General features: G+C 53.4%; 1 protein-coding gene across 1 annotated transcript; it reads left to right on the forward strand.

Annotated features, from left to right (window-relative positions):
- The first annotated feature begins 525 nt into the window (after positions 1–525).
- Slc6a7 (solute carrier family 6 member 7) lies at positions 526–19,634 on the forward strand. Its single transcript, XM_052155287.1, has 17 exons — positions 526–687; positions 744–884; positions 4,408–4,524; positions 4,717–4,818; positions 5,206–5,389; positions 6,928–7,059; positions 7,169–7,403; positions 8,880–9,018; positions 10,190–10,324; positions 11,324–11,427; positions 11,553–11,677; positions 12,473–12,585; positions 12,657–12,788; positions 13,469–13,568; positions 13,743–13,843; positions 14,383–14,550; positions 18,166–19,634. The coding sequence occupies exons 1-17, from the start codon at positions 526–528 to the stop codon at positions 18,376–18,378; spliced, it is 2,403 nt and encodes an 800-aa protein (XP_052011247.1). The 3' UTR covers positions 18,379–19,634.
- Positions 19,635–20,996: the final 1,362 nt, after the last annotated feature.

Raw genomic sequence — 20,996 nt, forward strand, 5'->3', positions numbered from 1 at the left:
CATCCCAAGAAAAGGAGTCATGCTGAGGACTGCTGTGTCTGTGGGAAGTCTGTGAGGACTGACTCTGTCCCTGGTGTCACATGCTAACCTTCCCTGTCCTTTAGTTTCCTCATCCTTGAAATGGAAGGACTAAACAATCACCTCTCTGAGTTGAGAAAACAAGATGCAATCCAGGACCATTTTAAGGCATTGGAGAAGCACTGACTGACTGTGCGATTGGCTGGAGGCTGAGTGAGCAGGCTAAACATTAGTTGTGTGCCTACTGTGTGCAGCAACTCCACGCTGGCCGTTTTCTAATTTTGATCTCGCCGAATTCCTTACACCCCAGTAAAGTGACCGAGATTGCCCTGAAGGAAACTTAAGGTCATCAACAAAGACGACGTGGTTGGTGCTGGAACCCCACACAGGAATTTTAATGGACTAGGAGCACTCTGCCTGCCTCTCTCCTCACCAAACTAATGAAAGGGAGGCCCAGAGATGTCAGTCACTTGCCCAAGGTCACGCAGAAGACCGTAGCTGCGACCGATGGTTTCTGTCACGTACCCCCTCCCCACCCGCTTGGGCCGCTCCAATCCGCAGCTCTGCGTGCGGGGGCGCGCCCATCCCCCTCCCCGCCGCCGTCTGTCCGTCATCGGATCTGTCTGGGTGTCTCCTCAGCCTAGGGCGCTGCGCAGGGAGAGGCAGGGCGTTCGTAGCACCCCACGCCTGCAGCGGCCTCACGGCAGCGCCTGCGCCCTCCCCAGCCCGTGCGCGGGAGCCGTGGGGGCAAAGGCGCAGAGGTAGGACCAGTGCTCGGCGACCGCTTGGCTGGCTCTCTGCGCTCTTGGAAGCTGCCCGCCCAGCTCTCCAAGATGAAGAAGCTCAAGGAAGCTCACCTCCGCAAGGTAGGGCACGAGGGCGGGAGCGCACCTGAGCGAGGCTGGGAGGACCCAAGAGCCAAAGGGATGCCCCCCACTGATCTGGGCTAGAGAACCTCCCTAGCTGGATTACAGGGAGGGGCGGGGTCACGATCTCTCCCGGTGGCTGGGGTGCAGTGTTAGGGTCCAGGTTCACTGTGCCGGGCCTGCAAACAGGTGTCTGCAGCCCCAGGAAGTGCGGATGGATGGCAGGGTTCGGGTACCCCTCTCCCGGTACTCCATCTTTTTACCAGGGCCTGACTTAGGGTTGGGGTCGTTAGAAGCTGAATGTCAACACTGAGCTGGGCTCTCCTGGGGCTGGACTCTCACCCTGGCTTTACCTGAGCACTCTATACCAAAAGGGCCTTTGCCAGCCTCCAGCCTTCAGTCCCGAGGATTCAGGCCCTGCCCGTTTGGGGCCCCTCTGATGTCCCCCTCGTCCCTTTTCACCGCACTCTCCCTTTCCTGTAGAGAAGCGCCCCCGACCCCGCGGAGACCCCAGACAGTCTGTGATCAGGTTGAAGGGAGGAAAGGGTGGGGTCCGGGAACCTAAGAATGGGAAGTGGGGTAGCAGGAGAGATGTCAGTCAGACCTCGATCTCCCCACCTAGACATGCTGGACTTCCCATTTGCTTGTGGGGGAGGGGGAGTACTGAGGTAAGTTTTCTGGTGACAAGCTTTGAAGTCCCAGCCCTAGGCAAGGAAAGAGAACTCCTGGGTACTGCTTCTGAAGCTTCCACTTGGCAGTGACTGGTCAAGTGATTTCTCCAACCATCCATCTCCAGGATGGAGATAAGAACCCCTCCCCCACTAGGCTGTGTGCGATTTGAAGATGCTACGAGCTGTAAGGGGCAGATAGACGTGAGAAGACTACAAAGGGACTGGCTGCTGTTGTCACAACACACTTATGACAACACACACACACACACACACACCTTCATTCAAGCTTTCTGACCTTATGCTCCCAGACCTGGAAACACTGGGATCTTTTCTATTGGCTGGCAGAAGTCACTTCTTGAAACTCTTCGTGGTCTCTTGGATCCTATTTGGTCTTGTCCCCATTTTCCCCCAGGGTTCTCTCTCTCTCTCTTCTTTGCTCTCCCTTCCCACAAGAGCCCCTGCCCTTCTCTGTCACAGCCACACATGAAAGAAACAGCCACATGGTAGGAAGCTCTTACTGAGTACCCCGGAGAAGCGCCTCCGGCCTTTGCTCCTTCAGCCATCCATTAGAGCCCACTAGCCCCATTTTACAGACAGAGCAGCTGGGGCGTAGGAGTGCTTCATGACTTACCTGGAAGTAGAAGCTACCTAGAACGAGCAGAACAGTGCTGACCCCCACCCTCCCAATGTCTCAGAGAGAAGGGGGCCTCTGTGAGCAAGACCAGGCTGGGTCAGCAGAAGCATCGTGGGGCTGGATCTTGCCTTAGTGGATGTTCTGACCTTGGCTAGCCATTTGACCTTGGGCCCCTCTCTCTTCTCTCTGGAGCTGTCTCCTGCAGTGAAGTGGGAATTCCCGATGCCTTTTGTCTTTCTCAGAAGGTAGAAGATATTTCCAGACTTGGCAGGGTGCTCTCTCCTAATCCCCTTTCTTTTGATGCCTGAGAGTGGGGACCTCTATCTATTGGTCCCTAAAACAGGGTGCAGGCGCATGCTCAGAAGTGTGTTCCTGCATGACCCAGAGTGGGGGAGCAGAAGCTCCCAAACAGGTGGGAATGGAGAGAGAGCCAGGTAGATTCTGGCCCTGCCCCATTTTGCCTGCCGTCTGCTGCTTCTGGACCAGTCCCATCATCTTTGTGCCAGCCTCCTGGGATTCACCCGATGGTGGGGCTAGGGCTCCATGTAGGTTCCTGATTGGCTCATCTTTGGGGGACCCCCATTCCGTGGCCCTGGAACAGGAGCAAGCTTCCTTCTGATTGGGGGAGGACCAGTTGGCAGCTTCCTGCTCTTAGAACTCTTGTCACCATGGAAACAGATCGGACTGCTCTGTGAGCATGGAAAGGGCAGCATCTCTGAGGGGATCAGAGGAGCCTCGTTACTGGGACCTCCTGTCAGCTGTCCTGAAAGGGGCAGAGGGTCTCAGGGCGACAGGGGTCACGCCAGCTGACTGCCACCAACTCCCTCTTAGAGTTCCTGTAGAAGCCTGAGGGTCCTCAAAGGCTGGTTCTCATAACTAGAGAGGCAGCCTTAGGGGAGGGGAGGGAAAGCGAGGGGAAAGGAGGGGAGAGGAGGGGAGGGGAGGGGAAGGGAGGGGAAGGAAGAGCCCAGCCAAGCCTGGGAGTGTCTGGCACTCTCACCGTGGCCTGTCCTAGGCGACAGCAGAAAACCACTGCTCCAGCGATCATCTATTTTAAAGTACCTTTTTCATTGTGTCTGTCACTGTCACCCACAGCCATGTCAGGCTGTCCCTGTCACCATTGCCCAACCACAGACAAGATTGTCATCGTGGTCACACGACTGTCACTCAGTCAGCCCAGCGCTGTCATTTAGGTGCAGCCTCGGGATCCACTGCCCGGCCGGCCATGACACTACAGCAGACATCTCCAACTGTGGGATACTTTGTCCACCCCTGTTGTCCTGCCAGAGTTGGAAGGAAGCCAGGCCTGGCGCATGCAAACAGGTGCTCTACCATGGAGCCACACCCCAGCTCTCCTCTCATCTTGATCCTAGTGACAGTCATGTGGCCAGAACCCAGTGAAGCTTCCTCTGTCACTGTTTTGGGGGGAAAGTCTTTGGGATGGAAACTCTTCTGGTCAGTGGCTTGGCTCAGAGTCCCTGGGGAGGCTCTGACCTGGCCCTCAGTCATTGTGAGCCTCTGGCTAAGACCTCTGACAGACTGCTCCCTGACATTGTCTAGGCTCACACCTCTGAAGAAACATGCTGGCTCCTTGAGACCCTTGTCTCAAGCAGAAATTAGCAACAGTGTATTCTAGTCCCTATTTGGAATGTCCAGACCCTTTCAGTAAGCTGACTGGCCCTGCAAGTGAAGACATATACTTTAGATTGTGTTAAGCCAGCTTCTGACTGAAGAATTCTTCCACGGAATGACTATGCTTTGAGTGTCTCAAAGGACGTGTTTCTGCAAACATTAATCTACCCAATCTCTACCCTGTCCTGATGGGGAAACTGAGACCCAGAAGACTGTGGTCACACAGTGTATTAGCACAGACCATGAGACAGACTCAGTCTTCTAGTTCCCAGGAATTCCTACAAGTGTATCTGGATAGAAAGCTGAGAGAGGGTCTTTGTCCTGGGGCACACACCATAGCTGCATATTTTCTGATTGGCCTACTTTATATTTTCATTCTCTCAGCACTGGAGAATTTCAGAAGCAAGCAGGCAAGGTGGGCAGCCATCTTTTGACCCATTCCCACGGTCCTGCCGGGAGCTCCCCTCTGAATTTTAGGTGGTTCTGAGCTTCCTCAGGTAGTAAACCAGAGTAACCTGTAAATAGGCCAACTTGCATTCTTGGTGGCCAAAAGGAGCTGACCTCCACCTCTTAGCCCCAACCACAGGGAGATTCCCCAGTGGACCTCTCTGACCACAATGAATCATGGAAGGAGACAGCCAAGACAACTGGCCTCATTCTCTTCGGCACTCTGGTCTGCATTAATGACTTTCTGAAGCAAAGGGTAAGAGGCTTCTCCCTGAATGCTATGCAAAGTCCACAGCCCCCCACCATGTCCTCTGAGCTACAGAGACAGAATTCGGATGCCATCCGCGGGGAGCCCACGATCTCTGAAGTTCTTTGCTTCCTGTGCCAAGGGTGCCCTGGCTTCTTCCCTCGGTCCCCCTTGGAGCCTCTTGGCCTAAACACCTTCCAGACTGGCCACCTGCCCTTGGGTGAGCTCCACACTGTAGGTGAAGGCTGGGCCATTAGCATTATGAGTTCTGGGGTCCCTGGCGTGGTTCTGCTCCAGCCTCAGGTAGGTCATAACGCCTTCTGGAGCCTCAGCTTTCTTCACACTTGGAATAGAGTGTGGGTGAGTAGTTGGCTCGGGTATAGAATGTCTACTAACACACAGTGACTGCTACAAAGATCATCACTGGCAGTGATAGTCAAGCAGGTCATCCTTGGCCTATTTCTGCTAGCCAAGATGGAGCCAGGCAGCCTCCCGAGGCCTGAGCCAGCTGCCGGTCTCTGAGGATCTGCACGCTAGGCCCTCTTGGGTCCAGGTGAAATCACTGGATCATCTGAACCCGATGGGATATTTCCCACTTAGCCTTGCTCAATCCAAGGTCTCTGCTTGGGTTCCCAGTTCTATCTGGCCTCACCTTCCTCCCTCTCCGCTTTTTCTCTCTCTTCCTGGCAGCCTGTCACCCCAGACCTGCTGATGACTCCCAGTGACCAGGGCGATGTGGACCTGGATGTAGACTTTGCAGCAGACCGGGGCAACTGGACGGGCAAGCTGGACTTCTTACTCTCCTGCATCGGCTACTGTGTGGGCTTGGGAAACGTCTGGCGGTTCCCCTATCGCGCCTACACCAATGGAGGCGGTAGGGGCCTGGGAACCCCTTGGGAGTAGCTGGGGTGACAGACCAAGGCTTGGGGGCTATAGGATGGCCTTTGAAGTGACCCTAGGTTGGAGGGAGGAAGCTATTCTGCCTGTCCCTTTTCATCACCTAAGCCCCTCCTCCTGCTTTGCATACCCAGCGTGGTACCCAGGTTTCCTCCCTAAGACCCAAAGCCTTCCTAGACCCTACAGTGGGCAGCAATTGTTGCCCACTTGCCCACGATGGCTGTAAAGGGTGGTACCCATGGTCACTATTCACATGCTTTGCATACGCTGTCCCCTCCCCCACCTCCCCCACGGCCCTGCTCCATTCACAGTTCCCTCTCTAGAATCTTTGATGTTCCCTCCTCTCTTGGTTCTTTCCATTCAGATTGAAAATGGAAGATCCCTGCTATTTTTACAAGTAATTCCCTTTGTCCTTAAGTCTCCATCATGGTACCGTTCTAAGCCGAGTTAACAGGAGTTAGGGCGAGGTCCACTGGTGCCAGGCCTTGGGCTTGGTGCCTGCCCCACAGCCTGATAAATGACCTTTCTGGGTAGGCACCTCAGAAATGCTGAAGTAGAGGCCAAGTTCCCAGGCTAAGGTCACATGGTGCAGACTCAACCTTCCAACTGTCTTCTCCAGGGCTCTGTGCTCTTTGTGTGTCTTCAACTCCCTCCCCCCCCAAACTTGTTAAAGGGGTGCATCCTGGCAAAGAGGAAACCAGGTAACACTAGACCAAGCAAAATTGTGAGTGCAGTGCCAGTTTCCACAACTCCAGGATTCTCTCCTTTCCCGCTCCCTTCTTTCCTAATCTTTTCTGTGGGTTGACTTTACTTCTTCCACAGACAGGCAGCCCTCAGCCATGAAGTTAGGATGGGAGAGTACAACATAGACACTTCTGGAGAGACTCTGTTCTGGAGTGTGTAGCCACCCTCTTAGAAGATCACCTGAAATGAATCATAAAAAATTGAAAGGAAAGTGGTCAGCATCACTTGGGATATTTACCCACAGAGCTTCAGGAGGGAGGCCAGAGGGCTAGCTAGCTGTGTGACTACAGCCCTACCAGAGCCATCTGGTGGTAGGCAGCTGTCTGAGGGAGGTGGCTGTCTATGCGTGAAGAGAAGGAGAGGGAGGGATGCCAGGCTCAGGAAACTGCAGGGCCCATGAAATCTCAGGTGCTAGCCAGAGCATCTGAGGCAGCATTCATGAGGAAGGGACCATGGGAACCAGATCCTGGAGGTGTTGGAGCTGGTACTCTGTGGAAGAGAACTCATTCATCCACTCTTCATGCAGTCACTCAGCAGGTGCTTCTGGAGTGCCTGCTATGCACCCACCATGTTCTGGGCTCTCTAGGTACAGAAGTGAGTAAATACCCATTAGCTCTCCCCCACCTCAGTGACCCTCGGGAGAAGGGCTCCATCCACCTCAGGTGGATGATAGGTGACTGCTGTCAAGGGACAGTGGTGGTCCCGGCCAGCATGGAGCCTTGGAAGGGCTGGGCCACCTGACTCCCAGCCCCGTTCGCTATCTCCCTGCAGGAGCCTTCCTCGTTCCTTACTTCCTCATGCTGGCCATCTGTGGAATCCCCCTCTTCTTTCTCGAGCTTTCCTTGGGTCAGTTCTCCAGCCTGGGACCCCTGGCTGTCTGGAAAATCAGCCCCCTCTTCAAAGGTAAGGCTCAGTGTTCTTGGCTGGTGTAGAGCCCCCGGGAGCCAGCCGTGGGGAGCTACTCTGCTCCCAGGCTCTCCCAGGGCAGTGATGCTGTCTCTCCCCTCCTCAGGTGCAGGCGCGGCCATGCTGCTCATCGTAGGCCTGGTGGCCATCTACTACAACATGATCATCGCCTACGTCCTCTTCTACCTCTTCGCCTCCCTCACCAGCAACCTGCCCTGGGAGCACTGTGGCAACTGGTGGAACACAGAGCGCTGTCTGGAGCACCGAGGCCCCCGGGAGGGCAACGGGGTGCTGCCTCTTAACCTCAGCAGCACCGTCAGCCCCAGTGAGGAGTACTGGAGGTCAGCCTGCCTGGGGTAGCCACTGAGGGTGGGCAGGGGGGAAGGAGTGCTGTGCTGGCCTAGCCTGGGCTATGGGGGCTGGGGGGAGACAAAGGATTCTGATCCTTGCTCCTTTACTGGCCGGTGACTTTTAAAACAGGACAATTAAAGTAAACTAATCCAGAAGGCGGCTGGTGCGGATTAGAGGAAAGAACGCACAGAAACTACGAACCAGCCTCAGGGGTGAAGGGGGTTAGTGAGTCAGTGTCCATTTATTGACAAGAGTGACGTTTATTAGCAAGAGTGACATTTGAGAGTCTCAGTTTCTTCCACTGTGACAGGGAGCGTGATAAGTACCTGCTTCAGGGGACGTTATCTATTTAGTCACTCACATATTTATTCTCTGAATAAGCGTTTATTGAGCTGCTATGTCTGTTGGTGAAGCGCTTAACATAGAGCCAGGGACTTACCAAGTTAGAACCATCTCAGATCAGTGTGACAGCAGAGGAGAGACAAAGGTTGCCTGGGAGGCTTAAACAAGGCCACATGGATCAAACCATCATTGCAGTGCCGAGAACTAATGAGCCCAGGAATGGTGGCTTTCAGAAAGACATTGTGACTCACCAGCCCGTCCTAGCTGAGAAAGCAAGGGCCAGAGGCTTGCTCAGTAGCAGTAATGATGACACCAAGGTTTTCTGGCTTAGTCCTGTTCTGCGATAGTCTGGAGTAGCACAGACTCTGGATGGAGTCTCTTCCCTTCCCTGTAAAGGGTTGCTCCCAAACGCTCCCAATAGGTTTGTGTCTTGGACCGGTCTCTCTCCCAGCTCACATAGCCCGTACAGTCTATTCCCTTATTCATTTCAAGGGCAGCCAGAGGGACTGCATCTGCTAAAGTATGACCTAATAGTTTGAGAATGTCTTGCAAAACTCAAGACATGGTCACTGTGGCTGCCAAGGGTCTCAGAGCAATGCTAAGGCTGATCGCATTGGGTGAGGTAGGGACAGGGCCAAGAGGGTTAACTGGAGGTATTTTAATGAAGAGGCTTTGTCAAGGATTAGGGAATCCACGTGGAGAGGTAGGGTACTGGAACTAGCACTAGAGAGAGCTGCTACCATGCAGAACCAGAGGGAGGGATTGTGGGCATTGGAGCCTTGGAAGTAGGGACTGCCCAAGTGAACCATGGCTCAGAGGAACATAGCTGTGGCCAGGCTCCTGAATGGAGTGCACGGGTGTATGCATGTGTACACACATGTCTATATGTGTGCAAATACCAGATCCATCGAGCCTATATCTGCTGATTGCTCCTGAGAGGAATGTGTGTGTGGAGGGGGGGAGGGTAGAGGCAAGCTTCCTGGACTCCAAGACAAATGGGGGGGGGACCTGGAAAGCACCACATGGGGGAAAGAACTTCCTGGCTGAGCATGGCTCGTTCCCTCCCCCATGCCTAGGGTGTGCGGCAGGATGAGTGAGGATTCTCTAATCATTATTTCCCACAGCCGCTATGTCCTGCACATTCAGGGCAGCCAGGGCATCGGGCGACCTGGGGAGATTCGCTGGAACCTCTGCCTCTGCCTGTTGCTGGCCTGGGTCATCGTGTTTCTCTGTATCCTGAAGGGGGTGAAGTCCTCGGGCAAGGTGAGGCTTGGTGTGGGAGGCAGGGCGCCAAAATGCAGTAGCTGGGGAGGACGTGAGTGCTGGCCAAGGCTGAGAAGATGGTAGAATTTACCTAAAGATGGTGAAGAAAAGACCTGGGGTCAATAGCGACCCTGCTTTCTTAGGTGAGGTACCTGCTTCAGGCAATACCTATCGGTTATTGAAGCCGACATCTTTGCCTAGAGTTTGCCACTTTGCAGAGACTCAGTGAGGGCTTGTGGAATGCTTATGGGATGGATAACTAGATCGCACCTCTTGGAGTTAAAGGTCACCCATACCCAGATGTTCCATTACCTGGAAAACCCAGGGGGTTGGCATGGCTGGGTCTGGGGTTCCTGGTTGTTTCCATGGTCTGCTCCCTTGACCTCTTAGTGAAGCCTTGTTCCACAGTGGCTTCCCCTACCTGCTTCTCATTCTGCAGATATTGTAGAGCTTACCTTATTGGATAAGGTGGGCTGTGTACCCACCCCACACCCAGTCTCCGTGGCAGGAAAGGATTATCCGTTTTGCTGGGCCTGTTCATGAGCCCATCCCCAAAGCTGGACATTAAGCGAGCTCCGTGTAGGGAAAGCTGGACTACTATTACCAAGTAAAGACAAACTAGACAGAAGAACACCAGCGTGCACTGTAGGTGACGACAGGCAGAGGAAAGGGCAATAGGCTGTTTAGGATTGAGAAATCTGGGTCATTTTAAATGGCCCAGATTTTAAATGACCTTTGCTAAGCAAGGGGACATCACTGTACACTATAGGGTGGAAACTGTTAGGGAGAAGGGAGCTCCGTGGTCACACCACCAAGGCAGAGGACAGTGAGGCTTGCTGAGATGGTAAGAGAAGAGTCTGACTGGGTGTTCAGGAGGGCGAGGATGTCAGGTAGTTTGTAGGGGACACAGGCTGGACACTGGAGGGGGAGACTCACCCCCAGTGGCGCTAGCCTGTACCAAGGGAGTCAGTAGAGATGGCATAGGGGTAGCCTTGGGAAACAGGGTAGTAACCCTGGGCTGGAGATGGAGAGAGAAGGATGCATACCCAGAATGGTGGCTGCTTCCTAGCTCAGGATCCCCAAAAGGTGGGTCTCTGGCATCAAGGACGTGGGCAGGCAGAGCTGTGTGGACGGTCACCTGCCCCTCCAACCTGCTCTCTTCTTATACCAGGTGGTATATTTCACGGCCACCTTTCCCTACCTCATCCTGGTCATGCTGCTGATTCGAGGAGTGACCCTTCCCGGGGCCTGGAAGGGCATCCAGTTCTATCTCACCCCACAGTTCCACCACCTCTTATCTTCAAAGGTGAGCGGAACTCATGAAAGGAAGAGGGGGGCAAGGGTGGAGACCCTCCGTGGGGGAGCCTCCAGAGGCAGCACTGTCCCGACCCTTCCTGTGTGTATTCTTTTTTTTTTTTAAGATTTATTTATTTATTTATTTACTTAATGTATGTGAGTATACTGTTGCTGTCTTCATACACGCCAGAAGAGGGCATCAGATCCCTATTACAGATGGTTGTGAGCCACCATGTGGTTGCTGGGAATTAAACTCAGGACCTCTGGAAGAGCAGCCAGTGCTCTTATCTGCTGAGCCATCTCCCCAGCCCCTCCTGTGTATATTCTCAAAATCCTAGGATGCAGATACTATTTTCTCCATTTGACACAACCAAACCAGGAGCAGACAAGAAATAGGGATGAGTGTAAGGTCTCGTGGCAGGGGTTCTATTCAGATCAGTCTGTCTCCAAAACCCTGGGGGACATTAGTGCCAGTGACAATCACAACGTGGTCCTGACAGCTGACACTATTGATCGTTCAACTGTACCTCACACTTCTTAATCGCTTAATGATTTCATGCTCACTCCTTGTGAGGTAGACACTGGTTGAGCTCCTTCACCACAGATGAGGGACCTGGAATGCAGAGAGGTAACAGGGCTCGTACAGGATGTAGTTAGATACTAGTAAAGACGAGGACCCGTTCAGATCCCTCTGACTCCAGACAGGGAGGAGAGTGGTTACCTAGGCCTGTGCTCATCTCCAATCTGCTGGCACCTCTGCACTGGCCACACCTTCCCTCAGGACTGGACCGGGCTTAGAGACCATCTACTAGACCCTGGGTGGTAAACTGAGTCCCAGGAAAGGGAAGGACTCGCCCACATCCTGCAGTGTAAGTGCTGGAGCTGGGTCTGCTCCTGGCCCTCATCTATAACCCTTACTGTTCCCTGTTCTTGAACCTATCTCTCACCCCACCCTCCTCCTTTCTCCTGGGCCCTCCCTGCCTTCCCTGTCCCTCTTCCCTTGGCACAGGTGTGGATTGAAGCTGCTCTTCAGATCTTTTACTCTCTAGGAGTGGGGTTCGGGGGTCTCCTCACCTTCGCGTCCTATAACACATTCCACCAGAACATCTACAGGTGAGTGCCTGCAGCTAGTTTCCCAGTGCCAGAGGCCAAGCCCAGGAGGATGCTTGCCCAGGAGGCTCCCTTGGGTCGAGACTGGGGCCAGCTCACCCTGGCTTGGGTTTGGACTCTCCTGGCAGAGACACCTTCATTGTCACTCTGGGCAATGCCATCACCAGCATCCTGGCTGGTTTTGCTATCTTCTCGGTGCTGGGCTACATGTCTCAGGAGCTGGGTGTGCCCGTGGACCAAGTGGCCAAAGCAGGTAGGTGGAGGCAGCCCGTGAGGGTTTGGTTGGGGTGAGAGGTAACTGGGTCATAGGGTGTGCTAACAACAGACTGGCAAGATGGGGGATAGCTAGCTACGGTTTTATTTTCAGGGGGTGTTTTTGTTTTCTCTCTCTCTCTCTCTCTCTCTCTCTCTCTCTCTCTCTCTCTCTCTCTCTCTCTTTCTGTGTGTGTGTGTGTGTGTATGCACGACCGTATGCATTCACCCAGGCACAGACACCACACACTCACATACACACCTCACACACACACTTATGTGGGACATCCGTATACATGCATGCATAGGTAAGCGAGCATGCGACAACGATCTTCTCCAGAGATAACATCGTTTCTGTACAAAGCTGTCTTATCTTTCGGGACTTGCTTGTCACATCCTGGGTTGAGATGTATGTGTGAGAGTGCATGCAGGGTGCCAATCATCTGAATCAGTGGGTTCTGTGTCAGTGAGTGAGTGTAAGTACGTGTCCTGGCGGGGCTCTCTGTACAAATGAGTATGCGCGGACCTGTGTTCTGACCATGTGCTACATTTGGTTCCTGTGTGTATTTGTGTTAATTCATATTCAATAGTCCCATGGACTGAGCTCTTGCAGTGTGCCATCCTAGGTCCTGGGAACTAAGAGAGCGGTGAATGTGTTCAGTTAGTGTTTGTCTCTGGACTTGGGTGTGGTACGTGAGTACGCTCCCACATGGACACAAGCAACCCTGTGTATTTGAATGCATATGGAGTCATACTGTGGACCCCAGGCTGCTGACCCTGCATGCCCTGGGCCCAGGCCCTGGCCTGGCCTTTGTTGTCTACCCACAGGCCATGACTATGTTGCCTCTGTCACCTTTCTGGTCCTTCCTCTTCTTCTTCATGCTTTTGACTCTTGGCCTGGATAGCCAGGTAAGCCTTGGCCGCGGGAGTGGGCACTGGTCTGTGTGTGTGTAAAGCTCTGACCTCAGTACCCCCTGCAGTTTGCCTTTCTAGAAACCATAGTGACTGCAGTGACCGATGAGTTCCCATACTACCTCCGGCCCAAGAAGGCAGTGTTCTCAGGCCTCATCTGTGTGGCCATGTACCTGATGGGACTCATTCTCACCACTGATGTAAGTGACCTGCAGGGGGCGCCAAGCTTGGGGCTGGGCAGGGTGTTGTTTGCAGCAGTATTTTTGGCCAGCTGAGAAGTCATTGAATAGCTTCCGGTCCTATCAGGACCCTACCAGGTCCTGTTTCCAGTGGCAGGCACCTTGGTCTATGGTTGACTTCTGGCTCTAGAATCAGTTTGAAAGACCTGGGTTCAAACCTCACTCCTCCGCTTGCTGAGTAACTCCAGACAAGGGACTTCCCCTGCCCCCACCTCTCTCTTTTTTGATTTTTGTTTTTCTTTTTTTTTTTTTTTTGAGACAGGGTTTCTCTGTGTAGTCCTGGCTGTCCTGGAACTCACTCTGTAGACCAGGCTGGCCTTGAACTCAAAAATCTGCCTGCCTCTGCCTCCCAAGTGCTGGGATTAAAGGCATGCGCCACCACGGTCCAGTGACTTCCCCTCTCTAAACCCGTTCTTCCTCATGCATACATGGGTCCTGTTAGGAGACCAGGCTGCTGGGAAGCAGAAAGGGACACTGTCTCTACAGCGCTGAGCAGGCAGAACCGTTTCATGGTCTTGACTCCCTCACAACATTCGTTCTGGCTGCTTCCCATGTCACCTCCTGCCAGAAGCAGAAGGAGATGGGCTTCAGCAAGGAAGGAGACTGAGGCTGGAGGCCCAGCCCTGTGCTTTGTGTTCTAGGGGGGTATGTACTGGCTGGTCCTTCTGGATGACTACAGCGCCAGTTTCGGACTCATGGTGGTGGTCATCACCACGTGCCTCGCTGTCACCCGGGTATATGGTGAGAAAGGGCACGAGGGTGGGGGTGGGGCGGGAGGCAAGCTGATACCCCCAGGAGTGAGAGAACAGGGTGTGGGCCCTGTACTGCAGCCAGGCAGGGAGACAGGCATGGAGGAGGGGTCACTGGCTCCGATGGAACCTATCATGGGGACACTCCTTCTCCTCCCCTGTGCAGGCATTCAGCGGTTCTGCCGAGACATCCACATGATGCTGGGCTTCAAGCCAGGCCTCTACTTCAGGGCCTGCTGGCTGTTTCTGTCTCCAGCCACACTCTTGGTAAGCAGGGGTGGGAGGGGAGGTGGTTGGCTGGGGCTCTAAGGCCAAGGGCAGGTCCCTCTGTGCATTTAGTCTAGCTGGCCAATTTCAGCTCTGAGTGAGCTTTTGCTGGGACTGTGGAGTAGGCATGAGGACCTAGCATACACATCTCCCTCCAAACCTCAGTTTTCTGAGTTGTGCTAGACCTAGACTTACAAATGGGTGGAGTGTTTCTAGTTCTTAGGGCCTCAGGAGGAGGCCTCAGTACTGTGCTTTGCTTGTCATAGGGTGAGAGTAACTGGGAGAGAGGCTGTCTCAGGACTCAGGCTATCTCTGAGCTGGGCTGTCACACACCTTCATATTGAGTCAGCTTGGAGCTGGCCTATAGCTCAGGTCTGTCGAAGACCCCAGAGATGGACTATCTTTAGTTGTGGTACAGCTAAGGTCCAGGGGTAGGTCCCAGCTAGGCTCTCACAAGCCTTCAGGTGGTCCAGACCCAGGCCATGTCACACTCTGGGTTCCACTCAAGGACCAGTGATGCTGGAGTCTCCACTCTGCAGGCCTTGCTGGTGTACAGCATCGTCAAGTACCAGCCCTCGGAATACGGCAATTACCGATTCCCGGCCTGGGCCGAGCTGCTGGGCATCCTGATGGGCCTGCTCTCCTGCCTCATGATCCCAGCTGGTATGCTGGTGGCTGTGCTTCGAGAGGAGGGTTCGCTCTGGGAGGTGAGTCCCCCTTCCCTGCCTACCTTCAGCCTTCTGGCTCTGTGGCCCAGTACCTTGTTAAAACAAAAACAAAAACCAAACAACAACAAAAACACCTGTACAGACATTTGTCCAGAACCTGGCAGGATCCTTGTAGCCTGCAAGAGGCCCATGGGATCTAGATTCACTTGGGGGTGAGATCAGGTTCTGAACTTTACAGCACATGGGTCCATGTGAATAGGAGAGAAGAACCAATCCAGAGACCACTGATGATAGTGTAAGGGTCAGGACTTGAACTTGGAGACCAGAGGCAGTGACTAACATTGAGATATCTCAGCAGGTAGGTTATCCCTTTGTCCTGTGTTCAGCATCCCTGCTGGGCCCATGAATAGCATAAAATGATTGGGTTAAAGAGAGCAGTTGGTAAACAGGGTCCACATCTTTAATCCCTGCCTAATTCCAGTCTAGAGGCAGAGGCAGGGGAGTATGAGGCCAGCCTCATCTAGAGAGAGTTCCAGAACAGCTACGGGTACACAGAGAAACTCTGTTTAAAAAAAAAAAAAAAAGACAGGGGAACGTAATTGGCATAGGAGCCAACAGGCCTTGAAAGAGACAGGTAGCAGCCCACTGTGGGCCACCAGATATGCTGTATGACCACAACGGCATCCTGGCCTCTCCCTCAGCTGCCCAGGGCACCCTTTGTACATAGAGCCTTCACTTGGGCCTTTATGAGTCTGGAGTCCTCCAATGGCCAGAGACTCATCATGAGTGAACAGAGACCAAGCCAGCCTCACGGCTCAAGCAAGCCAGATAGAGCCTGGGGCCCTTCCTGCAGCGCACACCTATCCCAGGGTGCTAACTGGCTAGCCCCAGCTCTTGAGAGCTTACCGTTGAGAATTTAGGAATATCGTGATCTATTGTTAAACTAGTCATAACCAGAGATTGGCAATGGCAGGAAATGACCTAATCAGTCCACTGCCCCTTCTGCAGGCCTGTGCCCCAGCACACTGCTGTCACACGCCTGCCTCCACACAGCTGCTCTCAGTCTGTCTCTCTCTCTCTCTCTCTCTCTCTCTCTCTCTCTCTGTCTCTCTCTCTCTCTCTCTCTCTCTCTCTCTCTCTCTCTCTCTCTCTCTCTCTCTCTCTCTCTCTCTCTCCTGGTTCCCCCAGCCACATGCCAGCCTAGAGTTCAGCCACTGCCCTGCTTCCAACCCCCGTATGACTTCGGGGCTAAGCTTTTTCCTTCTCAACCTCAGAGTCCTCCTCGGCCTCCCAGAGGTCTGCCAGTTGCTTCCTCGTTCAAGAGCCAGGTGTGTGCAGAAGACAGCAGTGCAGCCTGGAGCCAAGGAAGTCAGCACGTGGGTTTATTGGATTTGTGGCTAGGCCCAGGATTCCCAGATCAGGGCTGTCTTCCATCCACTGGGTCAGAGTCCCAGCAGCGCTTTATGGCCCTACTTCCGGTTATCTCTCTAGCCTTGGTTTCTCCTTAAGGACAGGAATGTTAGCCTGTAAGGTTGCTATGAGGAGAAAAGGAACCAGTCAGACTATGGAACAGAAAAACAGAGCATTCGGAAAGCTCAAGATGGGGCCTATCTAGGTTTAAATCCTAATGCCCTACTTCCAACCTGTGTGACTTTGGCCAACTTAAGCAACCTCTCTGAGCTTTAACTTTCAGATAATATCTGTGGAAGCAAAGGGGATGGGAGGTAAATAACTCTTTTATAGGGCACTGCAAATATTGAAAAGGCCGACACCCTGCGCAGAGCTGGGGTATGCTATGTGCTCAATTCTAGACTAGGAGTTCCCGCAGAGGGTGGTTTATTTTTTTCCTGAGCAGCATCCAGCGACACTTTTAATTGTCATGGAGGGAAACTGAGAGGGCCATAGGCCGGGACCATGGCTGGCACCCAGGACAACCCCACAGCTTGTCCCTGACAGAAGGCCAATAGCACTTAGGCTCAGAGACTGTGGTCTGTTTTGTTGTTCATTCATTTGTTTGTTTGTTTTGCATGTGTGGACGCATCTAAATCCTTGCTCTCAGGGGCCTTGCATTGTAGAGCGGGAGCTAGGCAGTAATGACTCAGTAGTGCCAGCTAGGAGCCGTACCTCAAAAGAACAAACACACGAGCTAAAAGCAGAATGGACGGATAGATGGGGGAAGGATGCTATTTTGTCCAGGGCAATTGGAGTTGGGGAAAGATGTCAAGATGAACAGGTGATCAAGAGAGCATCCCCAGCAGCTGGCAATAGGTCAAAAAGCCCTGAGGGAAGAGGGAGGCAAAGGGGCCACGTGACTGGAGCGGAGATGGGGGTGCAGGGGGGAGGGAGGTGGTGGGGGAGTGGGAGGTCCAAGGTTGTGGAGTTGCTCAGTTTGTTTTCTATTGCTGTGCTTAAAACACCATGAGCCAGGGCTGAAGAGATGGCTCAGCGGTTAGGAACACGCAGTCTTACGGAGGACTCTAGTCTTTAGTTCCCACATCGGGTAACTTAGAGCTCCATCTCTAAGAGATCTTGGACACTTGCTGGGCGGTGGTGGCGCACACCTTTAATCCCAGCACTTGGGAGACAGAGGCAGGTGGGTTTCTGAGTTGGAGGCCAGCCTGGTCTACAGAGTGAGTTCCAGGACAGCCAGAGCTACACAGAGAAACCCTGTATTAAACAAAACAAAACAACAGAGAGAGAGAGAGAGAGAGAGAGAGAGAGAGAGAGAGAGAGAGAGAGAGAGATCAGACACTTTCTTCTGGTCTCTGCAAACACCTGCACACACCACACACACACACACACACACACACACCTTGAGGAAAAGCAAGATGGGGAGGAAAAGGTTTATTTGGTTTGTGCCCATTGACAAAACCCAATCAGTACAGGAAGGTAGGCAGGGCAGGTCACAGAGAGCATGGCAAACATTCAGATTTCATTCTGAGGAAGAGGAGACACCATTGGCAAGTTTATGAGGATCTGGCTCTGATAACTGAATAAATGCTACCACACTGGGTGCCAAAGTGCTGTTGTTGCTGGGCCAAATCCCACCCTGCGCCCTTGGAGCCTGCATCCAGTGGGCTTCATCCATTGCCAGCAGCCTCCTTGTCCTCGGGGTGCAGGGCTCTTGCTCCAGCAGGATGGGCAGAGGGCCCTGGGAATGTGGCTAAGGATGATCTCTGGAGGTCGAGGCTTACTCAGCCTCTTAGTCAGCTCCCTCCTTCTGAGATGCTGGGCTCTGGGAAGTGCCTAGGGAGGTCGCCTCAGCCCTGCCTCTGGTTTGACTGCAGGTTCTTTCCTAAAAGTCCTCATTAATCTGGGATTCCATTTTCCACAGAAGGGAGCTAGAAAAGAGCTGAATCTACCTTTAAATGCTTGTCAGGGTGTGTGTGCATGAGTGCGTGTGCGTGTATGTGGTTGTGTGTGGCTGTGTATGTGTATCTGTGTGTGTGGTCTCACAAGCTTAGCAACCACGTTATTCCCAACACCAAACAGTCATACCCTCTTTACAGTGCCCCAGTGTGGAGTTTACAGATGGTTCCTGGAGGCCATACCAATCCAGTCGTGGCAGGGCAGATTCTCACGGCATAGGCAGGTCTTTGCAGGGTGCTTGGACATGAAAAAATGCTCATGTCCATTATTATTGCCTAACTGCAGAGACTTCAGCAAGCCAGTCGGCCTGCGATAGACTGGGGCCCATCACTGGAAGAGAACCGGACGGGCATGTATGTGGCCACACTGGCCGGAAGCCAGTCACCAAAGCCACTGATGGTGCACATGCGCAAGTACGGGGGCATCACCAGCTTCGAGAATACGGCCATTGAGGTGGACCGTGAGATCGCAGAGGAGGAGGAGGAGTCCATGATGTAAGACCAGAGACCACCAAACAGGAGGGCTGGTCGGGGCCTCACAGTCCCTTCCTTGGCCTGCAGGGGATGGCTATACCTGATGGGATTCTGACAGGCAGTGGGAGGTTGCTGTCAATAATAGTCCCCAGAGTAAGTCCCTCTCTGTGGCCTCTACATCTCCTGGAACCTCTATCTAGATGGACATACATACACTAGGTAACTCATTCAAAGCTGAGATGATCCAGCTCAGTCTTCGGTTTGTGAGGGGTGTGTTGAAGCCAGGGAGAAAAGAGCTGGACCCAGGTCACATGCCCAAGAGGACTTGTTCCCAAGCCTCCAGCCAGCCAACTCCCTTTCTTTTGGGGGAACAAGCACCATGTTTGATTGATAACTTTGTTCAGACATTTTGACAAGATGCACATCCATACAAACCAACTTTAAACCCCTGGGTTCAGGGTAGTGAAACGCTGGAGAGTCCCAAGGGTCCTGGATATAGACAGGACAGCCAGTGAATGAATTGGGCAGAAAAGTCTCTGTGGGTTCCTGGAATGTTAAGGCCAGTTTTCCCAGAAGAGGTGGGAACTTTGGGGGCTGAGAGATAGGAAAGACTGCGGAGCAGGCAGGAGGGAAGGCTTATGGGTCAGAGCTGCCCCTGAGCCAGGAGGAGGCCCGACCTGCCAGAGCAGAGACCAGGAGTGGTTAAAGATGTGATGCTCCCAGGTATGAGAGAAAATGAAGACTAGCAAGGGAGGGGGAGCCAGAAAGGCAGGGTGGGGGGACTTGCATGGCACTGTGTAGCATTTTAGGTCTGTTTGGGGTGGATTAGGGACAGGTATAGAGGTGGGAGGTGTGGAGGACAGGAGAGAGGTACTAATGGCTGGAGTGAGGCGCTTGGATGGGAGTGGGTAGAGCCCACCCTTCACCATTCGGACACGATGCCTCAAGCTGGCAGGAGGCCTGAAGAACACTCACCATGAGGGTAGGAATGAGAGCTCTAGTCAGGACCCTTCTCCCCTGTCGCTGTGGCTTCCTATAACGATGCCTACCAAGACTCAGAGATGGTCCACGCGTCGGACATATGTTCTGATGCCGCAGGGCACCTGACGGGGCAGCCTCTGCCCTGGGTCCCTGCGAGATGCTGTTCAGGTGCGTGGCCTACACACGGCATTCCCCAGGAAAGCAGGGCACGTTCATGCAGCACACGGCCTAAGCGTGACCTCTCTCCTGGCTTCTCCCCAGTCCGTTTGTGTTCTGCTGGTTAACTGTCAATAAATACCAACCGAGGTCATCATCTTTACCTGACTCTGCTACTGAAGGCACAGTGGATGGCACGGAGGACTTGGACAGCAGAGGGGCCCAAGGCTGGCCATCCTGGCTTCTGGGGCTCGTTTTGTAACTTCTCTGGAGAAACACTGCACCCCTAGAAAGTGCTCAGTCTCCCACTATACATAAAGACAAATGGAGCCCCAGAGGAGAGATACTTGCCCAAAGTGGGGAGGGTAGCAGGTCCTGGTGGCATCCTCCACCACCCCAAAGTATCCCTGCAAGTGAGGCTGGAGCTTGGGTTTTCTAAGCAGAGGAAACTTCCTGCTGGACCTCAACACATGAAAGAGGCCCAAGCCTTTCTAATGCAGAACCAGGTGTCTGCCAGGCTTTGATGGGGAAAAAAGGAAGGCGGCTGATACTTGGGTATTAATATATTGCCCCTTACAAAGGGCCAGACTCGCCCACCCCTTTGTTGGTACTCCAGGTGGGAAAGGTTGATGCAGGACCCCTTTCCCCGTCCCCCATCAGCTACAGCCTCCAGTTTCTGGCACGGCCCCTGGCCTGCAGCCTTCTTGCCATATCCAATACGGGAGTTGATTCACTCTGCCCACTCAGAGCCGTGGTTCCGAGGGTCCTGCCTTGGGCACCTAGTCATGGCTTCAGCAAGAAAACTGAATGACCTTGGAGCGGAGACATCATTTCTTCTAAATTGCCATGTGAGAAGGGTCAGAAGGTTATGGGTCACCCCAGTTTTGTGACCTCAATCTCTGCTCTTTGCGTTTCCCTTGAACCCCCGACTCTTCCACCTTCCCAGCCCTCCTCTCCAGCCCAGGGCCTGGATTTGCAAGTTCTCATGTTACCTGTGCACAGTCTCCAGCCCAGCATGCCTTTTCTATTTCCGTGTTCTTCGACTGCCCTTCCTGTTGGGCCACAGTCTCCCTTTGCTTGTGCCCTCTCCCAAGAGCTCAGGGCAAGCCCTTTACTGATTTCCGATTTCTCTGAGTCACAGCAGACTTGGGTAGACAGCAGCCAGGTGGGAAAGCTAACTGGGAATCATAGATCCCATCTGGAGGGCACCATGACAGCACAGGATGGAAACCAGGGGGAAGGAACACTGGCTAAATCCACACTAGGACCCCAGCCTGCAGTCTAGAAGGTGCGGGTTAGCTGACCCCACAAGAGCCCATAAAACCAGTTAGGGAGGTGAGGTGAGTAATGACATTGATAGAAATGGGAAAATACTGAGCAAGAGACCCTCGTTGTGTTGGCAGGACAAGAGCGGGGCTGGGTGCTGAAACATAGACCACTAAGCTTATCTGTCAGTCGGTGATGCTGTGCTCAGAAGGTAGCCTTGTTGCTGCATGTCCTAGAGTA

This window comes from Apodemus sylvaticus, chromosome 13, assembly GCF_947179515.1.
Source record: "Apodemus sylvaticus chromosome 13, mApoSyl1.1, whole genome shotgun sequence".
Lineage (NCBI taxonomy): Eukaryota > Metazoa > Chordata > Mammalia > Rodentia > Muridae > Apodemus > Apodemus sylvaticus.